The sequence below is a fragment of the Rhipicephalus microplus genome, chromosome X (assembly GCF_043290135.1).
Source record: "Rhipicephalus microplus isolate Deutch F79 chromosome X, USDA_Rmic, whole genome shotgun sequence".
Classification (NCBI taxonomy): Eukaryota; Metazoa; Arthropoda; class Arachnida; order Ixodida; family Ixodidae; genus Rhipicephalus; species Rhipicephalus microplus.
The window spans coordinates 347,262,234-347,284,666 of NC_134710.1; the positions used below are offsets into that span (position 1 = coordinate 347,262,234).

A 22,433-nucleotide genomic window follows, 5' to 3' on the forward strand; every position below is an offset into this window, starting at 1 on the left:
ACACGTTAGATGTCGCTTTTTCTTGCTTCGAAGGTGTTACCATTGGCGCTTCGGAAACGAAAAGTCCATAACCACAGAACCATGCATTTGTTATCAGCAAAAGTTATCCTATTAACTGGACGAATTAAACTTACATCTCGGGCGTCTATGCTCAGAGGCGTATGGTTATGAGACAGATACATTGCTTTGCGGCATCAGTGGCATAATGCACGTGCTAGACAGCACTCTGTTAGCAAGGACGGAGTGCGAGGCCCCATTCATGCTTCATCGGCACGAGAGTTGCATTGATAGGGAACTCCACCTAAGTAGCCGAGCGTTCGCAGTCTATTTTACTCTGCCTTCAAGGAAAGAGTAAGTTCCGTGGCCAACTCTGCCCTACTCTTCCGCAGAACTAAATAACTATGGGAAGAGTAACACAAGTATTTTGCTTTTGCACTACTCTCTCAAATTCTGTGAGAGTAAGCACATAGGCATGCTGCGCTTCGCCTCCATTTAAATGTATCCGCCGTGACCGGGAGCCGCTTCAACGACCTTTTGGTTAACAATCAAGTACTGTGACTGCTAGAAGATCGCGGCGAGGGTTCAGGCTTATTCAACCTGGCACCTTGATTGTTCAGAAAAATGAATACTATCGCCTTTGCTTCACCGCGGTGGTCTAGTGACTAAGTTATTTGGCTGCTGACCCGCAGGTCACCGGATCAAATCCCGGCTGCGGTGACTACATTTTCGATGCAGGCGAAAATTCTGTAGGCCTGTGTGTTAAGAGATTTGAGTGCACGTTAAAGAACCCCAGGTGGTCGACATTTCCAGAGCCCTCCACTACGGCGTCTATCATAATCTTATTATGCTTTTAGGATGTTCAACCCCACATATCATTCAATACCAACTACACCCTGCTAGTCTCAACTTTCTAGTCTCAAACCTGTATGTTTTTTGCTTTAGTTATACACAGGCATGCCTTTGCATCGTGTGCTGCGGGGCGTATAAAACTTTTCTGCGAGAACCTGGTTTCATTGATGTATATTTTTTGTTATGCTAATGGTGTTAAAAGGCCCTTGCACGTAGCCCATAGCCCATCTTTCCATTTACCTTTGTATTCATGTGAAGTAGCATGAGGCGCATGGTTAGCGAAACCTTTTTATTGAAATGCCTGTACTTCTTTCATTTTCATTGCAACGAACCATTGAAATAGCTTCAACCCTTTGTTATCAAACACTGCACTGTACGGAATTCCTCACTCCATAGTAATGGCATGGGCAGACTCTGCGCAAAGTTTCATTGCAAGTTTTTGGTATTTAGATACATACGATACGGTAGTTTATCAGAATTGGTGCTATCTTTGCACAGAGCGTGGATCACAGCTATTGTGTGCGTGCCACCACTGACTCCCGCTGTTCTCAGTTATGCAGAACACTTCACGTATTGCTCAACAGAATGTTCTTAAGCGGGCGTACGAGGCATCTTCATTCGCATCGAAAGGTACAAAAGGACGTGAGAAATCATAAAGCTTCCACCAAGAAAAGAAAACACACATGAAGGTCGACGCTCAACTTAAGAAAAATAAAACCATTCGCTGATTCAATATATATATATATATATATATATATATATATATATATATATATATATATATATATATATATATATATATATATATATATATATATAATAGCATTTCAACGTACTCCAAATATAATGGTGTCGATATCCTTCTTGACCTCGTCGATGGTGTAACTGCTCTCTTCTAGGTGCTTTTTGAGCAAGTAGTCGAGTACAATGGACTCCTTCCCAATGGGTTTGCTGTTTCCATCTCCATCGTCATCATTTTCATCATCAGCGCCCTCATCATCGCCTTCGTTACTCAGTTCCATTTCCTGTAGTTTTTCTTTGCGCTGTTGCATCACCTGTCCAGCAACAAAGCAAGACAACACATTAGCGCTACACGAAATGACAGTATACAAATGGCAAATGGTGCACTGTGTAAGTTCGGCAAATTTCACAATTACGCTTCCATTGAAAAATTTAATTTGAACTTATGGCTACATCTCTTGTTCATTTGGCTTCTAGAGTCATTTAGACACCATATATGAAACAAAGGTATTGAATTACAGTGAGTTACATCATTTTGACGGAATTACAACCACTTGACAGAAACTAGGGTGCGTTGGGGGCACCCGAGCTTCAGTTATCTCTGAGTAACGCATGAAAAATTCTAGGAAACTGCCAAACGTAACACATCGTACTTCGCAGTGCACGTATGACAAAAGAATCTCTACTGTGACAGTCAACGAAGTATTTTGATTTATCCCGGAATGGCGTCATTACCTATCCGTTTCAACTTTAAAGTTACTGTGCTTATGGCAGAGTTATTTATCCAAATGGCGATTAAACTCTGATAAAATGCAGTGAATTGACAGCCAAACCAGAGTGAGCAAGTAAGTTAACATATTATACTAAACGTCTCCTTAACCCTTATAAAAAAGATTTAAAAAAACAAAGAGAAGCGCTCACTTACAGCCGAAAAATTACTGCTCCGATTGAGCGCACGCGGATGTTTGTGCAGTCATCCATAGAGACCATTGATCTACCCCTTTAATAACGATATCATGTGGCGAAGTTTACTTCGGGGAGGCTGCATGTTGCTTTAGCGTTTGCCACCGACATCATCACGCTTGTGGGAAAAAATCAACTGTAGCTCTAACAAGGCTGGATATTGCCGAAGATGCCAATTCGGGCCTCTGCTTCAGGAACAGTGGTAATGACCAATATTAGAAATCAATCAAGCTGAGAGATAGTCGAGGCACATCATGTACACCTAGATTTTTCTGCTTGTGTCAAACAAACCTCTACCACATCGTGTAAAAAACAATATTTCAATAACTTGTGGGCTCTTTCGTGTGCTCCGCACGCATCATGTGACCTTGAAGTAAATTTTGGTGCGCACACGTTCAGTAGCTCAGTTGTCTGTCAACACTCGTTTGGTCTTTTTTTCAGCCCTTCATATCTTCTGCGCTGCACGTCTGTCATAATTTAGTATAATCAAACATTTTGTCAAGCTAACAAAAATTTGTTGTGGAAATAAGACCCATCCTTTCATTTTACTCGTCCTAATAGGCCGAGCAGCGTAATGCGCGCGTAACAAGCTGATGTTTCCCAAAATATTAACAAGAAATATTATAACATCACGAACATATTCAGCGCACTTACCGACATGCTAAATTTCTCCATGTCAAGGAGAGTCTCTCTGAATACCTTTCCTTCGTACGTGAAGTCGTATATTTGCTGTATCCACATCCATGGCCTGAAGCCCCGCAAGACTACCATAAAGGATAATCTGGAAATAGTGCAAAACATTTTTATTAGTAAGTGTCTACAGTTATATGATTGTTACTTGCGCTATAGTAAAATTATTTTAGTAATTTTATAATTTTAGTAAAGGGCGATTTCCTACTACCACATACCAAGTGAATTCTACGCTCAACAAAAACATTCGCTAATATGGCGGGCAAAGGGCACGCGTCCTTTTCGAACGAATGTAATTGTTACAGACGAGCTGCCTAAACGTTTGGTTCCACTGTTTGTCGTGACCAGCCACAAAAGCTAATAGATGCCGAGCAGCTTCTTGCATAAAATAGCCGTGCATATCATAGAGGGCAATACAAAAAGAGACAAGAAAAGAAAGTTGAAATAAAGAAGAAAAAATAACATGTAAGAAAGCACTAAAAAAGAAAACATAAATGAAAAAAATGAAGAAAGAAAATTTTGCGTCTGCCATGTGGTGGCGTTTGCTTGAAGCTCCACTGCTTCTTAAAATAGCACAGGCATGAACTAGCTCTCATTTGTTCAACTAGGCACTTCGTTATTAGACGTTCCTTTCATGGCAATTCCTTATTTCTCTCTATTATTATAACTTTTTTTGCTATAAGGCCTTTCAAAAGCTGCGCTAGCCGTTCGAACTTCGCAACATTGCCAGCCCTCTGCATTAAGAAAGCCAATTACCTGTTGAGGTTTTTTCCGAAGGGGTTGCCCGAGTCGGTCTGCATGCCAAGTACCGTTCCCATGGACACTCCTGCGAAACGAACAGTATTCGCAGTGTCGACACACAAAATGAGTTGCTCATTGAAACTTTATGAAAAGAGGTAGGAAAATATTATTTAACATATGTAATACGCTTTAAGCGAAATGTTGTTCACAAATAAAGAGATCGTTCACAGTTTGTAGAAATTCGCGACCCTGTTTCTGTAATAAGACTGCTTACACAACATTCTAAATAAAAAATAGGCCCAGATGGGAGTGAACGACTGGTCCTTTAGCGCAAGTCCCGATGGGGATGTGATGAACACCATCCGGAGGGAGTAAATTATTTACTCTCCAACAGAACGGGGTTTTTGAATTTATTTAGGGAAGTATTTATTTACATTCATCGGGGAACTTTTTCAGGTGCGCATGGGAGTACATTTTTACCTCCCTTGAGAAAGAAAACAATTAGCGCAGCCTACCATCCCGAAGCATAAATACAATTAAATTGCAGTATGAGCACACAATATTGATCACACGTAAATAAACTTGCACGCCACGTTCGTATTACATTGCAACACTCTCACTGAGCACAGCTTCTGGGTCGCAATTTAGTCACCGTGCATTGCATGGAAACTGAAAGCGACGCAATGGTACGCCGCCGCCCATATCGAGTGTCTTCCGAGGAGCGAAAAATCATCGAACACAACGTTGCTTTTAGGGTCAAATGATATGTTATACGTTCTTCGTCCGGCTCTAGGTCATCACCTGTAGTGCTGGTCCGAAAAAAGGATGGTTTGTTGCGAGTCTGCTTCGATTATTGAGCACTTAATAAGGTCACGCCCAAGGGCGTGAACGCGGCGCTACGAATCGACGACGTACTTAACTCTATGCAAGGCGCTTAATGTTTCTCCAGCTTCAACCTAAAGTCTGGTTATCGGCAAATGCCTATGCATGAAGCGGACAACGAAAAAACTTCCTTTGCAACACCAGACAGGCTGTATGAATTCAACGTCACGCCTTTGGGGTTGTGTAGTGCTCCTGCACGTTTGAACGTATCATAGACATAATTCTTCATGGCCTTGAGTTAAAAAAATGTCTCTGTTATCTAGATGCGAAGGTCATTATCTCCTTTCATTTTCGTTAGCATCCTGACTGTTTAGACGATGTTTCTACGTGCATTTCCGACGCTCAATTTCAGCTGAACAAAAAGAAATGCCATTTTGGCACAAAACCCTCAAGGTGTTTAGCCACCTTGTAAGCAAAAGTTACGTTTGTCTGCATCCTTAAAAGATTACGGCTGTGATATGCTTTCATCGGCCAGAAAATCATAAACGCCTAGGAAGTTTTTTGGGCCTTTTGTCCTACTTCCGCTGCTTCATCTGTCATTTTGCCGCCATCGCGTCGCCACTGCACAAGCTGCTGACATCAGGATCTGCCTTCATTTGGAACGAAGACTGCGTGCTTATCTTTCAAGCCCTCTAGTATGCTTAAATGTCCGGCCTCGTTCTGTGTCACTTCGACGAAAACGCACCTACATTTCTGGACACTGACGCGAGCGTCCATGTCATTGGTGCAGTTATTTTACAGTGGGAATCCTCTTCACGAGACAGAGTTATTGCGTGTGCTAGTCATGCTCTCCCGACTGCTCAACAGAACTACTCGATAACTGAGCAGGAGGGCCTCGCTGTAACTTGGGCCCTCCAAAAATGTCGACCGTATCTTTTTGGACGCCACTCCACAGTTATCACAGAGCATCACGCCTTACGCTGGCTAGCGTCGCTGAAAAACATTTCTGATCACCTCGGTCGTAGAGTTCTCTGCCGACAAGAGTACAATTTTAACGTCATCTACATTGATGACAAGAAACAACAATATGCAAAATCTCTCTCTCGCCGCCCTCTACCACTGTCATGGTCGAGTACGTCTGCTAATTGTTCGTCACGTGGGCAGGACACTGAGTCACCCCTCACATTATACCACTTTGCGGTTACAGACACGCTGGCTTCCAATCGCTACACCGAATTTGCTAGACACCAGCGTGATGATTTATATTGCGACTGCATTATCCAGCGCCTAAGTGGCAGATCATCATCTTGTAATGCTAGATTGCGCCAACAATTACATCAATTTAAGCTCGATAACAATGTGCTCCATGGTTATGTTTACACCACTGATAGTCACTGCTGAGTTCTAGTACTTCCGTGTTCACTATGTCACCAAGTCCTCGAAGACTTTTACGACGAGTCATGTGCAGGCCACTTGGGGCTCCATAAAACACAAAGCCGTACCAAGAGTTGTTTCTTCTGCCCTTTGTAGCCAAGTACGTCGCATCTTGCCTTCTGCGTCAGCGGTGGAAGCGACCAACTTTGCGTCCTGCTGGCTTTCTGCAACCACTCCCGTGTCCTGAGACACCTTTCGTCATTGTTGGAATAGATCTGTTCGGACCTTTCTCCGTCATGCCTAAAGGCCATCGTTAAATTTTGACGGCTGTCAATTACCAGACATGGCACCTGAAACTGCTCCGCTACGCACAAGTCTGCTTCAGATGTCCCAGACTTTCTTCTCAACATCACTGTATTGCAACACGGTGCTCCTCGCGTCTTCCTGAGTGATCGCAGGAAGGCGTTCCTGTTCACTACAATCTAAAACCTGCTCACAACCTGTGGCAATGTACGTAGGAAGATGTCAGCTTACACTACACAAGTGAGAAAACTTGCAGACAGAATAAACTGGCTATGCCACCTAGTAGTTCTCGCGCCAACGCATCGTAACGTCACTGATTAGGACACCATGTACTAAGGTGCACTTAACTTGTTATCGTTGAAAATAAATTGCAGTATGTTGCAGAGACATGGGAAATTTCAGGTACTTATATATTGTGCCAATGCAGACGAAATACAAATAAATGCTTCTAAATTTGTGACATCTTATTGACGACCAGTTGTGCCAGAGTATCGATCTTAAACGTGAAAAATGAAACATCAAACTCCATATTCGGCTCTTATAGTACACATCGCTAGGAACTCAATACAATTAGGACTGTCACCCTCAAAATATAGTTCATGAGCGTAAAGTAGATTAGTATCTCGCTTTAATTTAATTATGCTGTAGTTTTTACTGGATAGCTTGTTTTCATGAACCTGAGACATTTGCCCTTAAAACGCACTAGGTATGCGTTGCTGCTGATTATTATGCACTTAAACAAGAAATAAAAAGGTAAACGGTATGTGCTCACGGCCGATGATGTCGAGCGTCAGGTGCTGCATGAGCGGGAAGGTTGCCAGGGCTTCGTCCGGCTTCTCGTCGATGTGCTTTTCAAGTTTCTTGATGAGCACGTTGCCGTTCTCGTTGAAGTGGCATATGTAGTTCTCCAACACTCGAAAGTGGAACGCCGGCGTGAACAGGCGCCGCTTGAATCGCCATATGTCGCCAGTACTGGTGAAGAATACAAGTAATAAGCATAATTTAACATCATTACGTTTGCACTCATGTATAGCAGGTGATTGTGTCCACGCCCACACTCTTGAATATTTACGCAAATGTGCATTGACTGCAAGAAAGAAGTGTAAATTTAAATAGCCCTACTCCTTTTCTTCGTTACACGCAAGATACTAAGAACTAACAGACTGTGATGTGAAGGAACGTATATGAGATGTTATTAGAAGTAATCGTATTCTAAATGTGTTGAAAGAATAGTGAACGAAAAGATAACTCGCCACCAGCAGGGATCGATCCTGCGACTTCCGTATTGTTCGATGCTGAACCACAAAGCTACGGCGATGGTCATCCCCCAGCTCACTTTAGAAAATATATAGGTGAATTCATGGGTGGTAGAGTCAATCAGGGCCGCCTGTGGTGATTACGCTGTATAGTGCATAATAATAGGAAGAACCAACTGCCATCAAGGTGAGTGTAGAACACTCACCGTAAATGCACGTATAGTTCGCCGTAATATTAGGCACTGGACTGCGCCACACAATGTTCATAATGACATCAGTAATGACGACTAGGATGTTTGTTGAATGGTGTGAGGGACAGTCGTGACCCCATCTACATTACCACGTAAAGCGCCAACATTAGAAGAACAGCCAGCTGTGTAACAACATTTCAAATGCACGGACATAGTATGATGCGCACCTGGTGTTATTCTGAGGTGGCTTCACGGCGGCAAATATGATGCAAGATTACTTCTGAGAGTGAGAAGTTTTCGGAGATTATCGCGCAATTTAAGACGCTTTACAACGTTTCTAGTTTGCAGATGACGTAAAACAGCGCCAAAATTTTCGAAATTTACGCTACAACTCAGGTGAAAGATACCAGCACGGGTATACTCATCAGGCTTGTCACTGGTTGCAAGAAAGCGTTATTTTCGCTGGTCGCTGCATAGCACGTATCACTTCAATCTCGTAAAGGCGTTTTCTTTTATAGCTATTCTTGACATAAAATGTGCGTGTTTATTTTATTATTTTAGTCTTGGTAGCCTGCAAGGCGTCGCTTAATGAATGAAAGTTTTCACACTGTGAACACACGAACGAACATTTACTGTGTTCAATAGCTGATTAACTCAATTCATAACCACAATTGAGACGAAGCGTGGAAAGGAGTGTAATAAAATCGGTTTCATTGCATCACTCCTGCCTCCGACTCTTCATCTAAGTGTGTGCGCAAACACTTAGATGGAGAGTGTACAAAGTAAGGAGGGAGTGGGGTATTTCTCATCTTCGTTAATTCATATACTAGTAACCTCCACTTTATAGATTGCGTCTTTATGTGGAGAGCAATTGCGCAGGTATGTTTTCGCAACCGCGGGTACGTAACGAAAAGTAACCGGACGTATAGTAGGGTAAAGTAAAACACGCCGCCACTGGCGGCCACTCGCGAAATTTGTTTCCTGCCGCGGCATGAACAGGACGCTCTGTAACCTTCGCTGCTTTTGTTTGTTTTCCCTTTTTGCTGGCGTGAGAGCGGTCGCTGCAGAAGGTCCGCACCGAAGGGAGGAAGCTGCCGCCGCACGCTCCCTGACTGAAAGGGGCTGGGACGGAAAAAAAATTAAGAGTTTATATATATATATATATATATATATATATATATATATATATATATATATATATATATATATATGTATATATATATATATATATATATATATATGTATATATATGTATATATATATATATATATATATATATATATATATATATATATATATATATGTATATATATATATATATATATATATATATATATATATATATATATATATATATATATATATATATATATATATATATATATATATATATATATATATATCTTTCAACTAGAGAAGTCGTGGAGGCAGTTTCGGCTCTCCCGGGGCTCTTAACGCCGTAAATGTCCCTGCCCGTCGCTCAGCCGGCGTTTGCAAGCAGTTTCCACGGCCTTGGCTGAGTTTTCGTGAGTCCGCAGGTTCATAAACTCTCTCTCCCACTATTAAGCGCATGCGTGTCGAGGCGAGTTGCACGGCAGCGTTTATTGTCATGCCACGTGAAGCAGTTCTCTTTTTTTTTCTTTTTTTTTGGACACTCAGTTGCGAGCTCAAGGTCACGTAGCACATTTTCTTGCGGTATACTTTCAAGCGAGTTTGCGTGGTCTCGCAGAACGGAAGTTTCCTCTTAAGATCTTTGAAATTATTCTTTGTCTTGTCGTTCTGAATAGCACACCTGCAGGCTTAGTTACGACTGCGCGTCAGCAGGTGATGTACATGGAGATTTGGTAACGCCTATTGCTTTCTCCTGTTTTACATTAAGAAAATATTTGCATCGTTTTACATTAAGACAAGCTGTGAGAAAAAGTGCAGTTTCTTGTAGACGTTCCTAAATTGAAGATTATTGTGTTCTCGTTTATGTGCTCTTTAAAGAGTTTTGTGCTTAGGGGATGCTGAATATAGTAAAGAAGCCGATTACTTGTACTTTCTTATACATCTCATCTCATAGTGTGAACCATGAATGTTTTTGTGATTTGTATTTTTGTTTACTATGCTAGGCGACAAGGAACAGTCGGTGCCACCTAAAGACATCGTTCTCTACGAATTCATCATGAAATGAAGTAGAATGGAAAATAACCAATATTTGTTCAGCGAAACGTGACAGCGTCGCGCACAAAACTCAGTCCCACGTAGAGACTGCTAATAAAGAAAGCAGAGTTTTGTAGGTACTTATTACACTCACGCCAAACTAACTACACAAGTAATCTTAAATTATAAACTATTTGGTGATAGGCATAGATAGTGTCCCACGTTTCCGTACTTTTACCCTATTCAGTGTCTTCGGTAATAGTTGCCGGCGCTTTACGTCTGCAAACCATGATAATCTTATAAGGTACACTGCTGTGGAGGCCTCCGGTAATCAGGACCATCTGGTGTACTTTGAAGGGACACTAAAGGAAATAAACATTTAAATGAGAATGACAGATGAAACGTTTGAGCACGTCTAAATCATCAACATCATGCCAATGTCAACAGCATAGCTCTATTACTCGATAAATTAAGGTAAGTGTATAACGCCATAAGCACCATAAATGGAAAATTCTAGAATGATCCCAACAACATAAAGAGTCTCGAATACAATTATACACCAGTATTCAAATCAGTTGCTACAAAAAAAAGAATTCCGTGCATTACAACACGCAATAAAGTGCTGCTTGTATGTATCTCTATGACGCATGAAAACAGAAAAAAAAAACATTGTTGTAACGGAGGGTAACGACGCGAGTGGTTCAAAAGTCTGTTTTCGCAACAACTGCACTGCGCTCACGTGGTCGCATCTCAATGGTGTAGCTCCGGTACCGCGTTCTGCTGCGGGTGGTTCGCACGATTAAGAAGGTCGCTGTCCCTGAAACTTCTACAAAATGGCACGCGCATGTGATGCTGCTGGATGCCCGCACGGTGTACTCAGGTTGAGTTGCAGCAAATAAGGCCACGTGATTTCGTTCGGTGCCGCAAAGCGAATCATTACGTTCGAAGTGTCTCAGTGTAGTGCCTCTACGCCAGTGTGTAGAAGCCAAAAAATGTGTGCGGGTGTTCGCTGCACTTTCGTGCGGATGAGTACGAGACTAATGACATCTTGGGCAAGGCTTCCCACGTGCACTTCTGAGCAGTGCTCTGCTGCTATTAGTCTCAGTGGCCGCGCAGTAACGGCGGGACCATTGGCCAAGGCAACTGATATGTCAGTTCAGGCGTATAATTTGAAATGAGCCAACACTGTGCAGACTCCTAAAACGTCATTTCATTTCAAAAGAAGCATTTACTTGATACGAATGTAGCACTACGAGGTTTCTCGACTGCTATTTTAACATTATACATCAATTTAATAATTGTCTTTAGGGTTCCTTTAACGTGCACCTAAATAGAAGTACATGGACCTCCATTATTTTGCCACCGTCGAACACGCAGTCGCCACGGCCGCGATTCAATCTTGTCACCTTCAAGTTAGCAATCGAACACTGTAACTATAGACTACCGTGGCGGGTATTGAGTGTGTTCGGAAAAAACCATGAAACTGAGCGATATCCGGAAAGTGGACCAGTCAACAATAATGCGTTACTGGGTTCCATCGATATTTACACGAATCCCAACTTGTCTTGAAGATAAGGCCAAATACTGTGACTTTCTCTGTTCCATTTGGTTAGCTGCTCTAATGTTTACTGCAAAATGTGTTTTGAAAGTTAGGACTAAAGGGCACGAAAGCTAATGAAAGGGGCACTAGAGCAACAAAGAGTCGAATTAATGAAAAAAAGAACAGAAGGCAATGACGTAGAAATCTAAAAGCTCTCACTGGTTCATATCTATGCTTCGGGAGAGAGCTAGAGGTAATAGACAAACATATGAGAAGAAAAAAATTATTTTCGGATCTTTTAATGTGTACAAAAGTGCATCAGCGAAGCGCCTGTGAAGTCGAGTTATAAAGAGGCACAATTATTTCGAACAAAACATAAAGCAAAAAGTGTTATAGCAGTAATAGCGTGCACTAATGTTTACTTCCATGTCCTTATTCATTTTTTCTTCTCTTGTTAGTCTGGTAATTAAACACATGAAGAATACAGATGTGTGCAAGTTGGGGGAAGGAGGTGACTGAAAGATTCTTTGCGTAGCATGAACTTTTTGAACCCTCGGGGCAACATTTTGAAATGTCATCGGAACCTGGGCATGCTCATTGCTTTGTTTCTTTTTCCATTGAAATAATTTACCCTCAGATAAGTGTTTTGTGTATTCGTTTTATTTTTTCGCATTCTCGTTCTGCTATAGCTAATGATGCATCTACGTCAACTCCCCCGATGAAACTTCGTCATTATGTAGAAGTGATTACTACAATGCTCACAGCTAAGACTACCTGCATTCTCACACCCAGGAGAGCTTTGCATGCCCGTCACCAATTTTTAAAGCTGGGTCATGCATACCTCTTTTCTGGCAACAAAGTGTCAAGAAATTTAGACGAGAAAGAAGTTACGGGGCATATGGAGGCTTGAAGGCACGATAAGTCGTTTAACAGGGAGAGGTGCTGGAGGTGGTAGTTCGACACGTGGATTGGTTTTTGTTTTGTTTTCTTATTTTGAAAGGGGGGACTCCAAACTGGCCAGTGTGAAATGTTTTAAAGCGAGTATTTTTATGCCTGGTTCAAGTACATCACTTTCGCAAAAAGTCAGTTCCGTAATTAGGATAAAGTAATAAATGCGATAGCAACTAATTGGAATGTTAAACGAGATAAGGCTACCAGTTATTTAATTTCCCGCAGCTATATAAATTTAAAAAGACCGTTTTCATGAAAATTTCTCACAAACGTAACACTCTTCATTTTGCATATTCAGCCAATTATGTTTTTTTTGCAGGAGGTACAACACTACAAGTACCTTGGTCTTTGGATTTAAAATGACCCTAACTGGACTAGACATATTAAGAATGTAATAAGCTCGTGCAATTACAAATTATTTTATCTTAGACGAGCTCTTAAGCACTCCACTCCCACCGTTCGCCTTGTTGCATTTAATGAAATGTTCAACCTACTTTAGATTATGCATCCATAATTTGGTACTCTTACACCAGAAAAAATATCAGTGAAATAGAAAAAATTCAAAAGAGGGCTGTTAGGTTTATTTATAACAGTTTTGGTCGTACTTCAATAACATCTTTATTAGCAAAAGCTAACCTCCCAACACCTACACAAAGAAATAAAGTATTAAGATTGAAATTTTTCTTTCAGCTAGTTAAAGGTTATTTTAAGTTAGACTTATCACATATACTTCATTTGTCCACAGGATATACCACAAGGCAGAGGCATGCCTTTACAATAACCACATTTTCCACCCGTAATAACACATTCAAGTATTCGTTCTTCCCTAGGACAATTACCGAATGGAATAACCTTAGTAACGAAGTTGTTTCCCAGTTATCCTTGAACCTTTTTGCTGCGCAGCTCTAGCAGCGAGTGTCTAATTTCTATGACATGTGCTCCTGTTGTTTATTTCAATCACTGTAACCATTCTCCACTTGTGATCATCTTAAATTTAGCGCTCATTTTTCTATATGTTCTTATGCCGGTTTATTACAAACCACTGTTCTTTTTTTTTGTTATGAAAGTGTGTAAATGCCTTAACTGTTTTATATTTATTTGTTTGCCGATTTGTAAGCTTATCAAATGTATATCCACCCTGCCAAAATCCTATGTTAGGGTTGCAGTATTCATAAATAAATAAAATAAATAAATATTGCGACACAAGGGAACCCGTCCCACCAGTGTTGCCTTAGGGCAGATTTTTAAAAGAAACTAAAACTCAAGTGAATATATAGTTTAACAAAAAGTAGCCGTCTCACTTGATCTCAGCGTCAAGCCTGTAGCGAAAGAAAAAAAAAGGCGCAATATTATAACGCATTTTCAATAGAGAGCAATAAATAATAGCATAATGAATCAAGACAAATGGCAAATCAAGTGCAAAATCTTCTTATCGCGCATGAATTCCATGCTACCGGTAAGTTGTAAATAGAAATAGCTATATGCTTACAGGTGCATTGTACTTGCATGTAATTAATCACAAATATTGATAATTCCCTGAAATAACTGGGCACATTCAAGGTGAACACTCAATATGTAGGTGAAGGATTATGACCCACGTGAAACACCAGTGATGGAAACAAATTTGGTTGAATATGAACAGACCAGCTTCATTTTTTGTGTATCTCTGTTTTCGCAGAATTCTCCTCTGAGAATATGCCCTCAGCATCAGCGTTATAAGCTTGCACTCAGAATCAGCTGAGATGACATGCAGCGCAACCAGCATGCTAACCCTGCAGTTGCCTGCACGAACGCAACCGAGTCATAGCGCTCCGTATATGTATGATTGCTGTAGTGCCATCATTTGGGCGCGTCGATGCGCACCAGCTTGCTACCGGAGCGAAAACGTGCAAAAGCATCGGCTGACGTGATACAAAAGCTTTTATGAACAATAGGTTGTCGCTTTGCTTACTTACAGTAGTGTCAGCGAATAATAAAAAAAGAGGCCAGAACAGCATGCCTCGAGCCCTGACCTTGTTTCCTTTCTGTTAGTTTCGTTTTGCTCCTCCTCATTTGACGCGCTGACCTATCTTTAATAGCTTCTTCACGTGCTTTACACCCTACCATGTCCTTTATTTTCTCAGTTGGCCTCTTTTCCTTCTCCACATTTGTGGTCGGGAGTTGGATGGAGGGAGGAAAGCATGAACATACACAGCGCGAAGGAAGACAGTGACTTCCTTGACAAAAACGAGTCTCATTGTAGAAACGTTTGTTCCAGTACCTTCGAACTTTAACCATTTCTCATCCCTTTCAGCCCCCATCTTTGCTCGTCTCGTTTAGATGTCTTGAAGAGAACTACGTATAGAACTACTATAAGCGAGATCAATGTGCACCTTAGCGGGGTACTGTGTTTTTCAGTGAAATAGAAAAGAAGCGTTTTTAATATAATTGGTTGCAGTGATCTGTGATGCTTGTACCCGCTATAGCACTCTACCTTATAAGTAGAGCTGCATGCAGTCCATGAAGTGTTTCGCGTACTAAGTTCGCTTGCGTGGCGCCCTGTGCTTCTTATGTGAGTCAGTACAACACATAACTCTACTGTTATTACTGAAGTGCGCGAGTGAAGTGACTTTAAAAATGGCGCGTTAAGGTTACAAAGAAGCGCTGCTGGACATATGTTACCTGCGCCAGCGCGATGAACACTGGCGAATGAAAAAGAAGAACTGAAGAAAACTGAAGACAAAATCTAGAGCGAGGACATCGAAGAAAGGAAAGGAGGAAGAGTCGAGCGGCTGGTTAGAAGAATGTGGCTAGGGTGTAGCGCGCGAGCTCATCAGGTGCAGGTACCGGGGCGTCAAGGCGTCCACCTCGCCGGCGACGACGTTCACGGGGTCCTGCTTACCATTCAACCACCAAGGCTATTGGCTAGTTTCTGGCAAGGCCTGGTTCTGGTGTTCATACCGAGGACAGTGCCGCAGACGATGTCGTCAACAAGGAATCGGAGCGAGGCGTCGGGCTACGGGCTTCAGCTTGTACACTCCCACTACGGCGGCTTCCTTACTAGACTGTTGATGGGCGCGAACCGCCCGTGAACCGTAAATGTCTCTTTGCGCGTCCGGACTCTAATACCAGAACTTCAACGGCTGTAAGCAAAGTCCGTTTACACTCGTAGAGGGTTCCCCTCTTTAACGAGAACTGCGTCGATATTCTATCTAACTGTGCAAGAACTTTAACGGTTGCACTCGGTAGACCATTCAGACTTTTAGAGGTTCCCCTCGTTGATGAGAACTGTATATGCTTTCCGCCTGGCCGATGCTTTTTAGTCTATCTTTTGTGCACTTTAGCATTCCCTTTTCGTGTTCTTTTTGTGTTTCTGCAAACGCATATATATATATTTTTTTACAAATCAAACGGTCACCTCTTTCTGTTGTCGAAGAATATCATTTGATAGCTTGCCCGACCAGCATTATTTGCCGAACCTGTCACACCTACTTCAAATGGCAAGTCTGTGGCATTTAATGAAAGATTACATCATTGGTGACACTGAGTGGCCAAACAACTTTCCGAACCCAAACTAATTGGTGATTAAGACAACCACATGCATTCTACTTTTCAAAGAGTTCATGGGCCTAGTCGTAGTTCTTTCGATTGTCAAGCTTGTCATCGGTAATCGTTGGTGTGAAGTGATACCCCGAAATGTTGCTTATGAGAGATAATGTCACGGCGCTTTCGCGCAGCCAAGAGTTTTGAGACACTATGCAACATTGCTCCACTATAAGTTTTACACCCCGCCCCCTTTTTTTAAGGGCTTTGGCTGTGACAGCTGCCGCTTTTATTATTTTTTTTTCTGAAGTAACAGCAGTTTCGTGATTGCTACAATGTGAAGCCCCAGAAGTAAGGTTTCTTTGCTGTATAATGAGTTATTTACCGTGCCATCCTCGTCGCTATGCTACTTTGGTAACACAAACACATAAGATCGCCTTGAACACGTTGTTCGAACTGGTAACAATGTTGTACAGATGACGAAACAAATCCGGCCATCCAACTGCGTGCATAAACCTCAGCATAAAACTGATCACTGAGATCTTGCAATGTACTGCATAGTACATGCCAGGAATATTTAACCGCTCATATCTTACGGGTGTTTCCAGGAATACGGGTCCTGGTTTCGCATCACGTATTCCTGAAAACACCTCCGTGACCGTTCCTAAATATATAAACGTAGTCTTAATGCCTACTTGAAACTTAACGCTAGTCGAACAGGTGACAAGATATTTGCAGCATGTTACCTAATTTCACTCTAAAATGGGACAGAAGCACACATGTATATAAAATGGAAATAAAACCCTGATTGTAAGGAGGAAGGGGAGGAAAGCTCGAGGAAAGGAAGCGGCCCAATTATTTCTACGCTTACTGGGAGCACTTACCAGCGTGTGCAGACTTTCGGGGAATCTGGCCTAAATTGAGGTGATTGATAAAACTCTTCGTCAACACTTGACTGCATTCAGATTGTGCAAAGCATTCCGAAAATTAGATGGAAGTTTTGAACGTAGCAGAAAATGTCGACAAAAAGCTTTAGCAAGGCTTCTACGCGCATAAATGTACTTACGTCAGGACTGTTCAACCTTCAGAAGAAATTTGTATATGCTAGCAATTGAGCAAGTTTTCAAATTAGCACCTGTTCAGAAGTATTTTCCTACAATGTGAGTAATGAAGGGCGTTGTAATGAAGGGCGTTTACATCGTGAAGAAAACATCCAGATAGTAAAACGAGGTCTTAAATTTATTTTTCATGACCTGCGCTAGATTCGTGGGCATGTTATTTAGTTTTTTCTTTCTTGCTTCTGGATTGAAATGTCTGCTTGTGGGTTGAAAGATTTCATAATTGTCTGCCTGGCTTAACAGTTAAAACTGTGAAAGCACCTTCTTTGTCGGCCTGTAACACACACAGCGCCCTATCAGATAAATAACGTATGGTGCATGTAAATGGAAGCAAAGTGACCGTCTCGTTATAACGATTTACATGGAGTCTATGTACATTCTAAACATGGACAAGGACGTGCTTCCGCTTGTCTTCTTTATTTTTTGTTTGTGCAAACGCACTCGTATTTCAAGTATTATGAATCACTAACTCGCCCGATCAGCCATTCAGTAGCTCATTCACAGGCAAGAACCTGAATGTTTTTTTTTTTTGTAGACATCACCAATCGATACTATAGACTACCCGACTGTAGTTTTCTAAGCTGCGTTGAAAGAGCTAACAAAGATTTTGGCGAAAGAGCTTTCCAAGCTGATTCCGATATCTTGAAAGGACATTTTTGTAGAATAACTTCCGCTCGATTTTAAATCAGCCATGATGAAACGGAATGACAGGGTATTCTTCAGAAGGCAGGCGTCTGCACAGGCTCATGCACAGCCCCTGTTTCTAATGATTTCTTTTTATCTGGATTTACAACGCACTATCCCCTGATCTTAGCTACAAGAATGTGATAAAGGCTGTTAGATTTCTTGATAAATACTTGCTTCTTTTAGATGTGACGAGCCAGGTTTGCATTCAAAACTAAAAAAATGTTCTTGGTTCGTGTTTGAAAATTCTTGGACTCCTTCATAATGAGGTCTAACAGACAATCATGCCAAGGAGAAGATAGGGGATGTTATTGAAAGCTATTGTAATGTGGATGTGAAGAAAAGAAAAGCGGCCGTAAAGATGACTTGCTGTGGGCAGGGAGCGAACCTGTGAGCTTCGAATAACGGGTCCCATGATTTATCTAACTGAGCTACCACGGCGGCAATCTCCCGTCTACATTACAGGGTTTATGTGTGCATTAAACTTGAGAGCGTCTGTCAGCGCCACCAGTAATCATAATGGCGAGTGTATAACACTTTTTTTGTGCCTGTTTGGTGTCACGTAGAACGTGATCTTATTAGGATCGGGCAGCTGACCAATAATCTCTCATATGCTACCTCAAAGCACCAAGTCAACCAGAACGAGACTCTCGCTATGAATGACGGAAAGAAGTGTACAATTAAAGCCTCGTTTTTCTTTGTTAGACACAATATATTGATATCTAACAGACAATCATGCCAAGGAATGTTTAAGAGATTTTATTAGAAGTATTGTAATGTAAATGTCGCTCATGAATATGTCGGCCATGTTAATGAGTGTCATCCTAGAAAACGTAACTCATGAACTTCCCAGCAATAGGAGCAATCCTTCTCATGATGCCCAATTCAGATTTTCAGAAAACTGTGCGTGCTGGGCTATCAATCCCGAGCTAATTCACCAATTCATTATTTTAAATTAAAGCAATCAAGGTTAGTAAAAAGGAGACTTTCCAATCTTTGCTCAAATATTGCAATGGAGAAATTCTACTTCTATCAAATGCATGAAAGCTTCTGTCAGCGAATATATAACATTTATAACAAGCAGGTCACTCCAGGCAACTGTTGTTTCCGAAGCCGAAGAGCTACTAACGCAGAAGCTTCTACTTTGAACATTCCGCCTTCACTTCAAGAGAGGGATAAAAAACTTTTTTTCTAATCCCGTACACTCATAAATTGTCTCTTGTCATAAAAAATGCGCGCTAAAAGCTGACATGAAGGTTTAAATTTCTGCGCCAACCAAACTAGCAAGCGTGTGTGAATGACGCACCATGACGCAAATAAAGGAAATTTTGTCATAGGAAAAATCAAGCCAGATGTGTAAATTGCACTGAGGGGTTTGTGCACCATACTCCGCTTACATGCAACCGCCTGTGTATCGGTCAAAAAGGTCGCTGTAATAATGACCACCGCCAGAAGCATGTACAACGTTGGAAAGAAAACAGTGATGTGGCTGTTTCTTCAGTGCAAGAATTATAATAACAAACCTGAAGTTCGAATTATCACTGTAACCCTAAACAACAGAAGTGAAACAACATGCCCAATCATTGAAGCTCACAATATCTCATGCCTCAAATACAATTGCATGAGCATGCCACCAATATATTTAGAAGCCCAAGAGATTGTTTATCTCAACGGTTCGACACGTGTGTGTTGGTTTTGTGTTTGCTTTGTTTCATGATACAATGGAGGCGGAAATGTTGTAGGCCCGTGGGCTCAGATTTGGGTGCACGTTAAAGAACCCAAGGTGGTCGAAATTTCCAGAGCCCTCCACTACAGCGTCTCTCATAATCATATGGTGTTTCGGGGCGTTAAATCCCACATATCAATCATTGTTTCATGATACAACATGAGTCTTAGGCGTTGGTATAGGAAAGGTCCCATTTCTCGGCAATAAACTGTTACTTTGCGCTTCGTCTGTCTGTGTTCTTTTATGTGACTATTTTTTTGTGCTCATCAGTCTCCATCGAAATATATTATCAACAAGCCCGTTTTTATACTGTCCTTAAGTTTTCTTCATGACAAGCTGCGCAAACAGGAAGTAATAAAAGCGAACAAAGGAGAAAGTGCATCTTTCAAATTCCCGGGGGGAGGGGCATATCGCCCACGAAGCATGTTGTAACTAGCTCAAACACCGCCCATCCTCCTTCGCCTCTCGGCGAAGTAGAGAGGCGAGGGGGGATGGCGGAGAAAAAAGGGCACTGAAGTTTCGCTGAGGCTACGCTAATTCGTCCGAATGCCACGCCTACGGTGCGCGGAAAAGAGCTAATGCTGCCTATTTAAAGATTGCTTCACACCTCAAGAAATTTCCTCTTTCGGCAGACGCCGTGGAAGCGTTGGACACGATTTGATAGTCCAGCGTACTAAAATTATGACCCATGCTAACGTATCTGACAAATTCTGCCGTGTGTCGCATGTGGAAAAACTATCTCACTTGTTGACAGAGAGGTCCAACCACCGGAGAATGTGTTTACAGTATCATTATTAATGTACATCCAAGTACTGTTCTGCAGTGACCGCGTGAGCGTCTAGAAATTTTCATACCTGAAAAGCAGGTCCTGTGCGTTGTAAACAGTGTTCGCGCATGGAGCTCTTTTACATCAATGCAAAGAGAGGTTTTTAGATTCTTCAGAAAATATTTTTATGTATACGTTCATCACTCCTGCCTGCTTCGCATAACATTGGCTATGACAGTGCATGAGATTTGCCAGCATTCCTTTCCGCCATTGAAGATTTTCAAATAAAACCAGATGGGGTCGGCATTGTAGCCTTTCAGTCCAAGAACGTTACCTTTAGCAGCAGTGCTCAATATATCTTCATCTGCGCCACGTCATCCGCTCAGCGACCTCATAGCTTCTGCGCTATGTTGAGCGAGCAAAAGTGAGCAGATGGCAGCACCGGAAACAAGTCAACGTGGGTACAGCTGTGAATGTTTTTTCCTTTCTTCATGTGCTGTGTAGCCCGTAAGTGAAAATGTGCGCATTTATTTGCTTCATATATACGTCTTGAAACTTCAAGAGCAATACATTGCAATTTGGCAGTCCTTCCAAGATATATTCTCAAAATCTCGGATACAAGGTTTACCAGACACCGATAATAAACACAGCTGATCTCAGTAATAAAGACAAAAGGTACCTGATGCTTTGTCCCGATCGTGAGAAATAGGTGGGTGAAAATAGGAACTGCTAGTTGGGATGAAAGCGTGAGTTGGCGTCTGCATGGTTGCTGCCGTGTTGACATGTAACCACATCTACTAGTGGTCGCTGATACCCCAATTCAATGCGTGTGTCTTCAATGTGAAGTAGGATGAACACATAACTTATCGCTGCCGCTTAGTAGTTTACAAACAAACACAAATGTTTCAATCTCGTCAACTTCTAAGAGAAAAAATATTAAAGTGTGTTTTGACGTGCAAGCATGTGACTTGCTAACACCTTGCTGCAACCAGCTTGTGTGGTACGGCCAAGGCTGCTTCACTAGCCGAAGGCCAGTTATGATCAGGTTATTGAACATGGCGTCACGGCTTCACGAAATGTCGTCTATCAATTTCTTCGTTCATATACAGTTTGTTATCAGACGGCGACAATAGCTAATAATATCCTGATCGGCAAGCATGTAAGGCTCCCAGGTCTTGCTTCAATTCTTCAGTCGTAACATATGCACTATGCTTTGACGAAACATATGCAATAAATGCTTTATGCGCGATCGTTGTACGATTTGCCTTGTGTGGAATAGCTGTGAGCTTCATTGAGAAATAGCATCATGCTCTCATAAATTCGCTAAACTGCACCATGAAGATGCACTTGCTGAAAGCACCGGAATACTGGTTGTCATTGTGATGCATATGTAGTTTGTATCCAAATCTAAAAAGATTCTTTTTTCTTTTGTTTTTCTGTAATGTTTTTTGTACGACTACACACTACATTAAAAGTTGCTGATAAAAAATGCTAAGTATAAGCAGTTTCCAACTTACGCCGTCACCAGGTTATGCGGGCCAAGCCAGCTTGACAGGAACCTGTATACGAAAGGTTTCCGGAAGTTTTCTTTGCTCGTCAGTAGAGTCTGTAATGCGTGATACCGATAAGAATATTAGTTAATTGAGTCTGACTACATGGAAATGTATTTCATAACTGTATACTTTGTATTGTCCAATATAGTGATAGCAAAAGCGGGAAAACATAATTTATAACTTGTATAGCTATACCACTCTAAGGAAATAAAGATCCACTTCCTTCCGCTGTCAAAAACTAACGTCAATTACTAAAGAAAAAAATAAAGCAACGGCAAAAGAAGCGTAGTTCAAGTTGCATGAATTACGTATTCTTTTATGTTATCCAGAATTCTACCTATTGAAAGCTCATTTTTTTAATACCTACCACACAGAAGGATATTATGGCCGCATTGTTTTGCACCGTTTATTAGAGAGTTTTAGTACTCCCAACACAAAGCCTGCGGTAGTTGCAGGGCATACGTCATACGCTAACCTTTCGCAAGCTCCGGTTAAGTA

At 41.6% G+C, this 22,433-nt stretch overlaps 1 protein-coding gene across 1 annotated transcript in view; it reads right to left on the bottom strand.

Annotated features, from left to right (window-relative positions):
• LOC119161157 (cytochrome P450 4V2) overlaps positions 1-22,433 on the bottom strand; it is a 56,758-nt gene that overhangs the window by 18,158 nt on the left and 16,167 nt on the right. The window contains exons 3-7 of the mRNA XM_037413509.2: positions 21,900-21,988; positions 7,256-7,455; positions 4,000-4,069; positions 3,208-3,334; positions 1,686-1,904 (exon numbers count right to left, since the gene is read on the bottom strand). Coding sequence (XP_037269406.2) covers positions 1,686-1,904; positions 3,208-3,334; positions 4,000-4,069; positions 7,256-7,455; positions 21,900-21,988 — 705 coding nt within the window. The remainder of the gene's footprint in view (positions 1-1,685; positions 1,905-3,207; positions 3,335-3,999; positions 4,070-7,255; positions 7,456-21,899; positions 21,989-22,433) is intronic.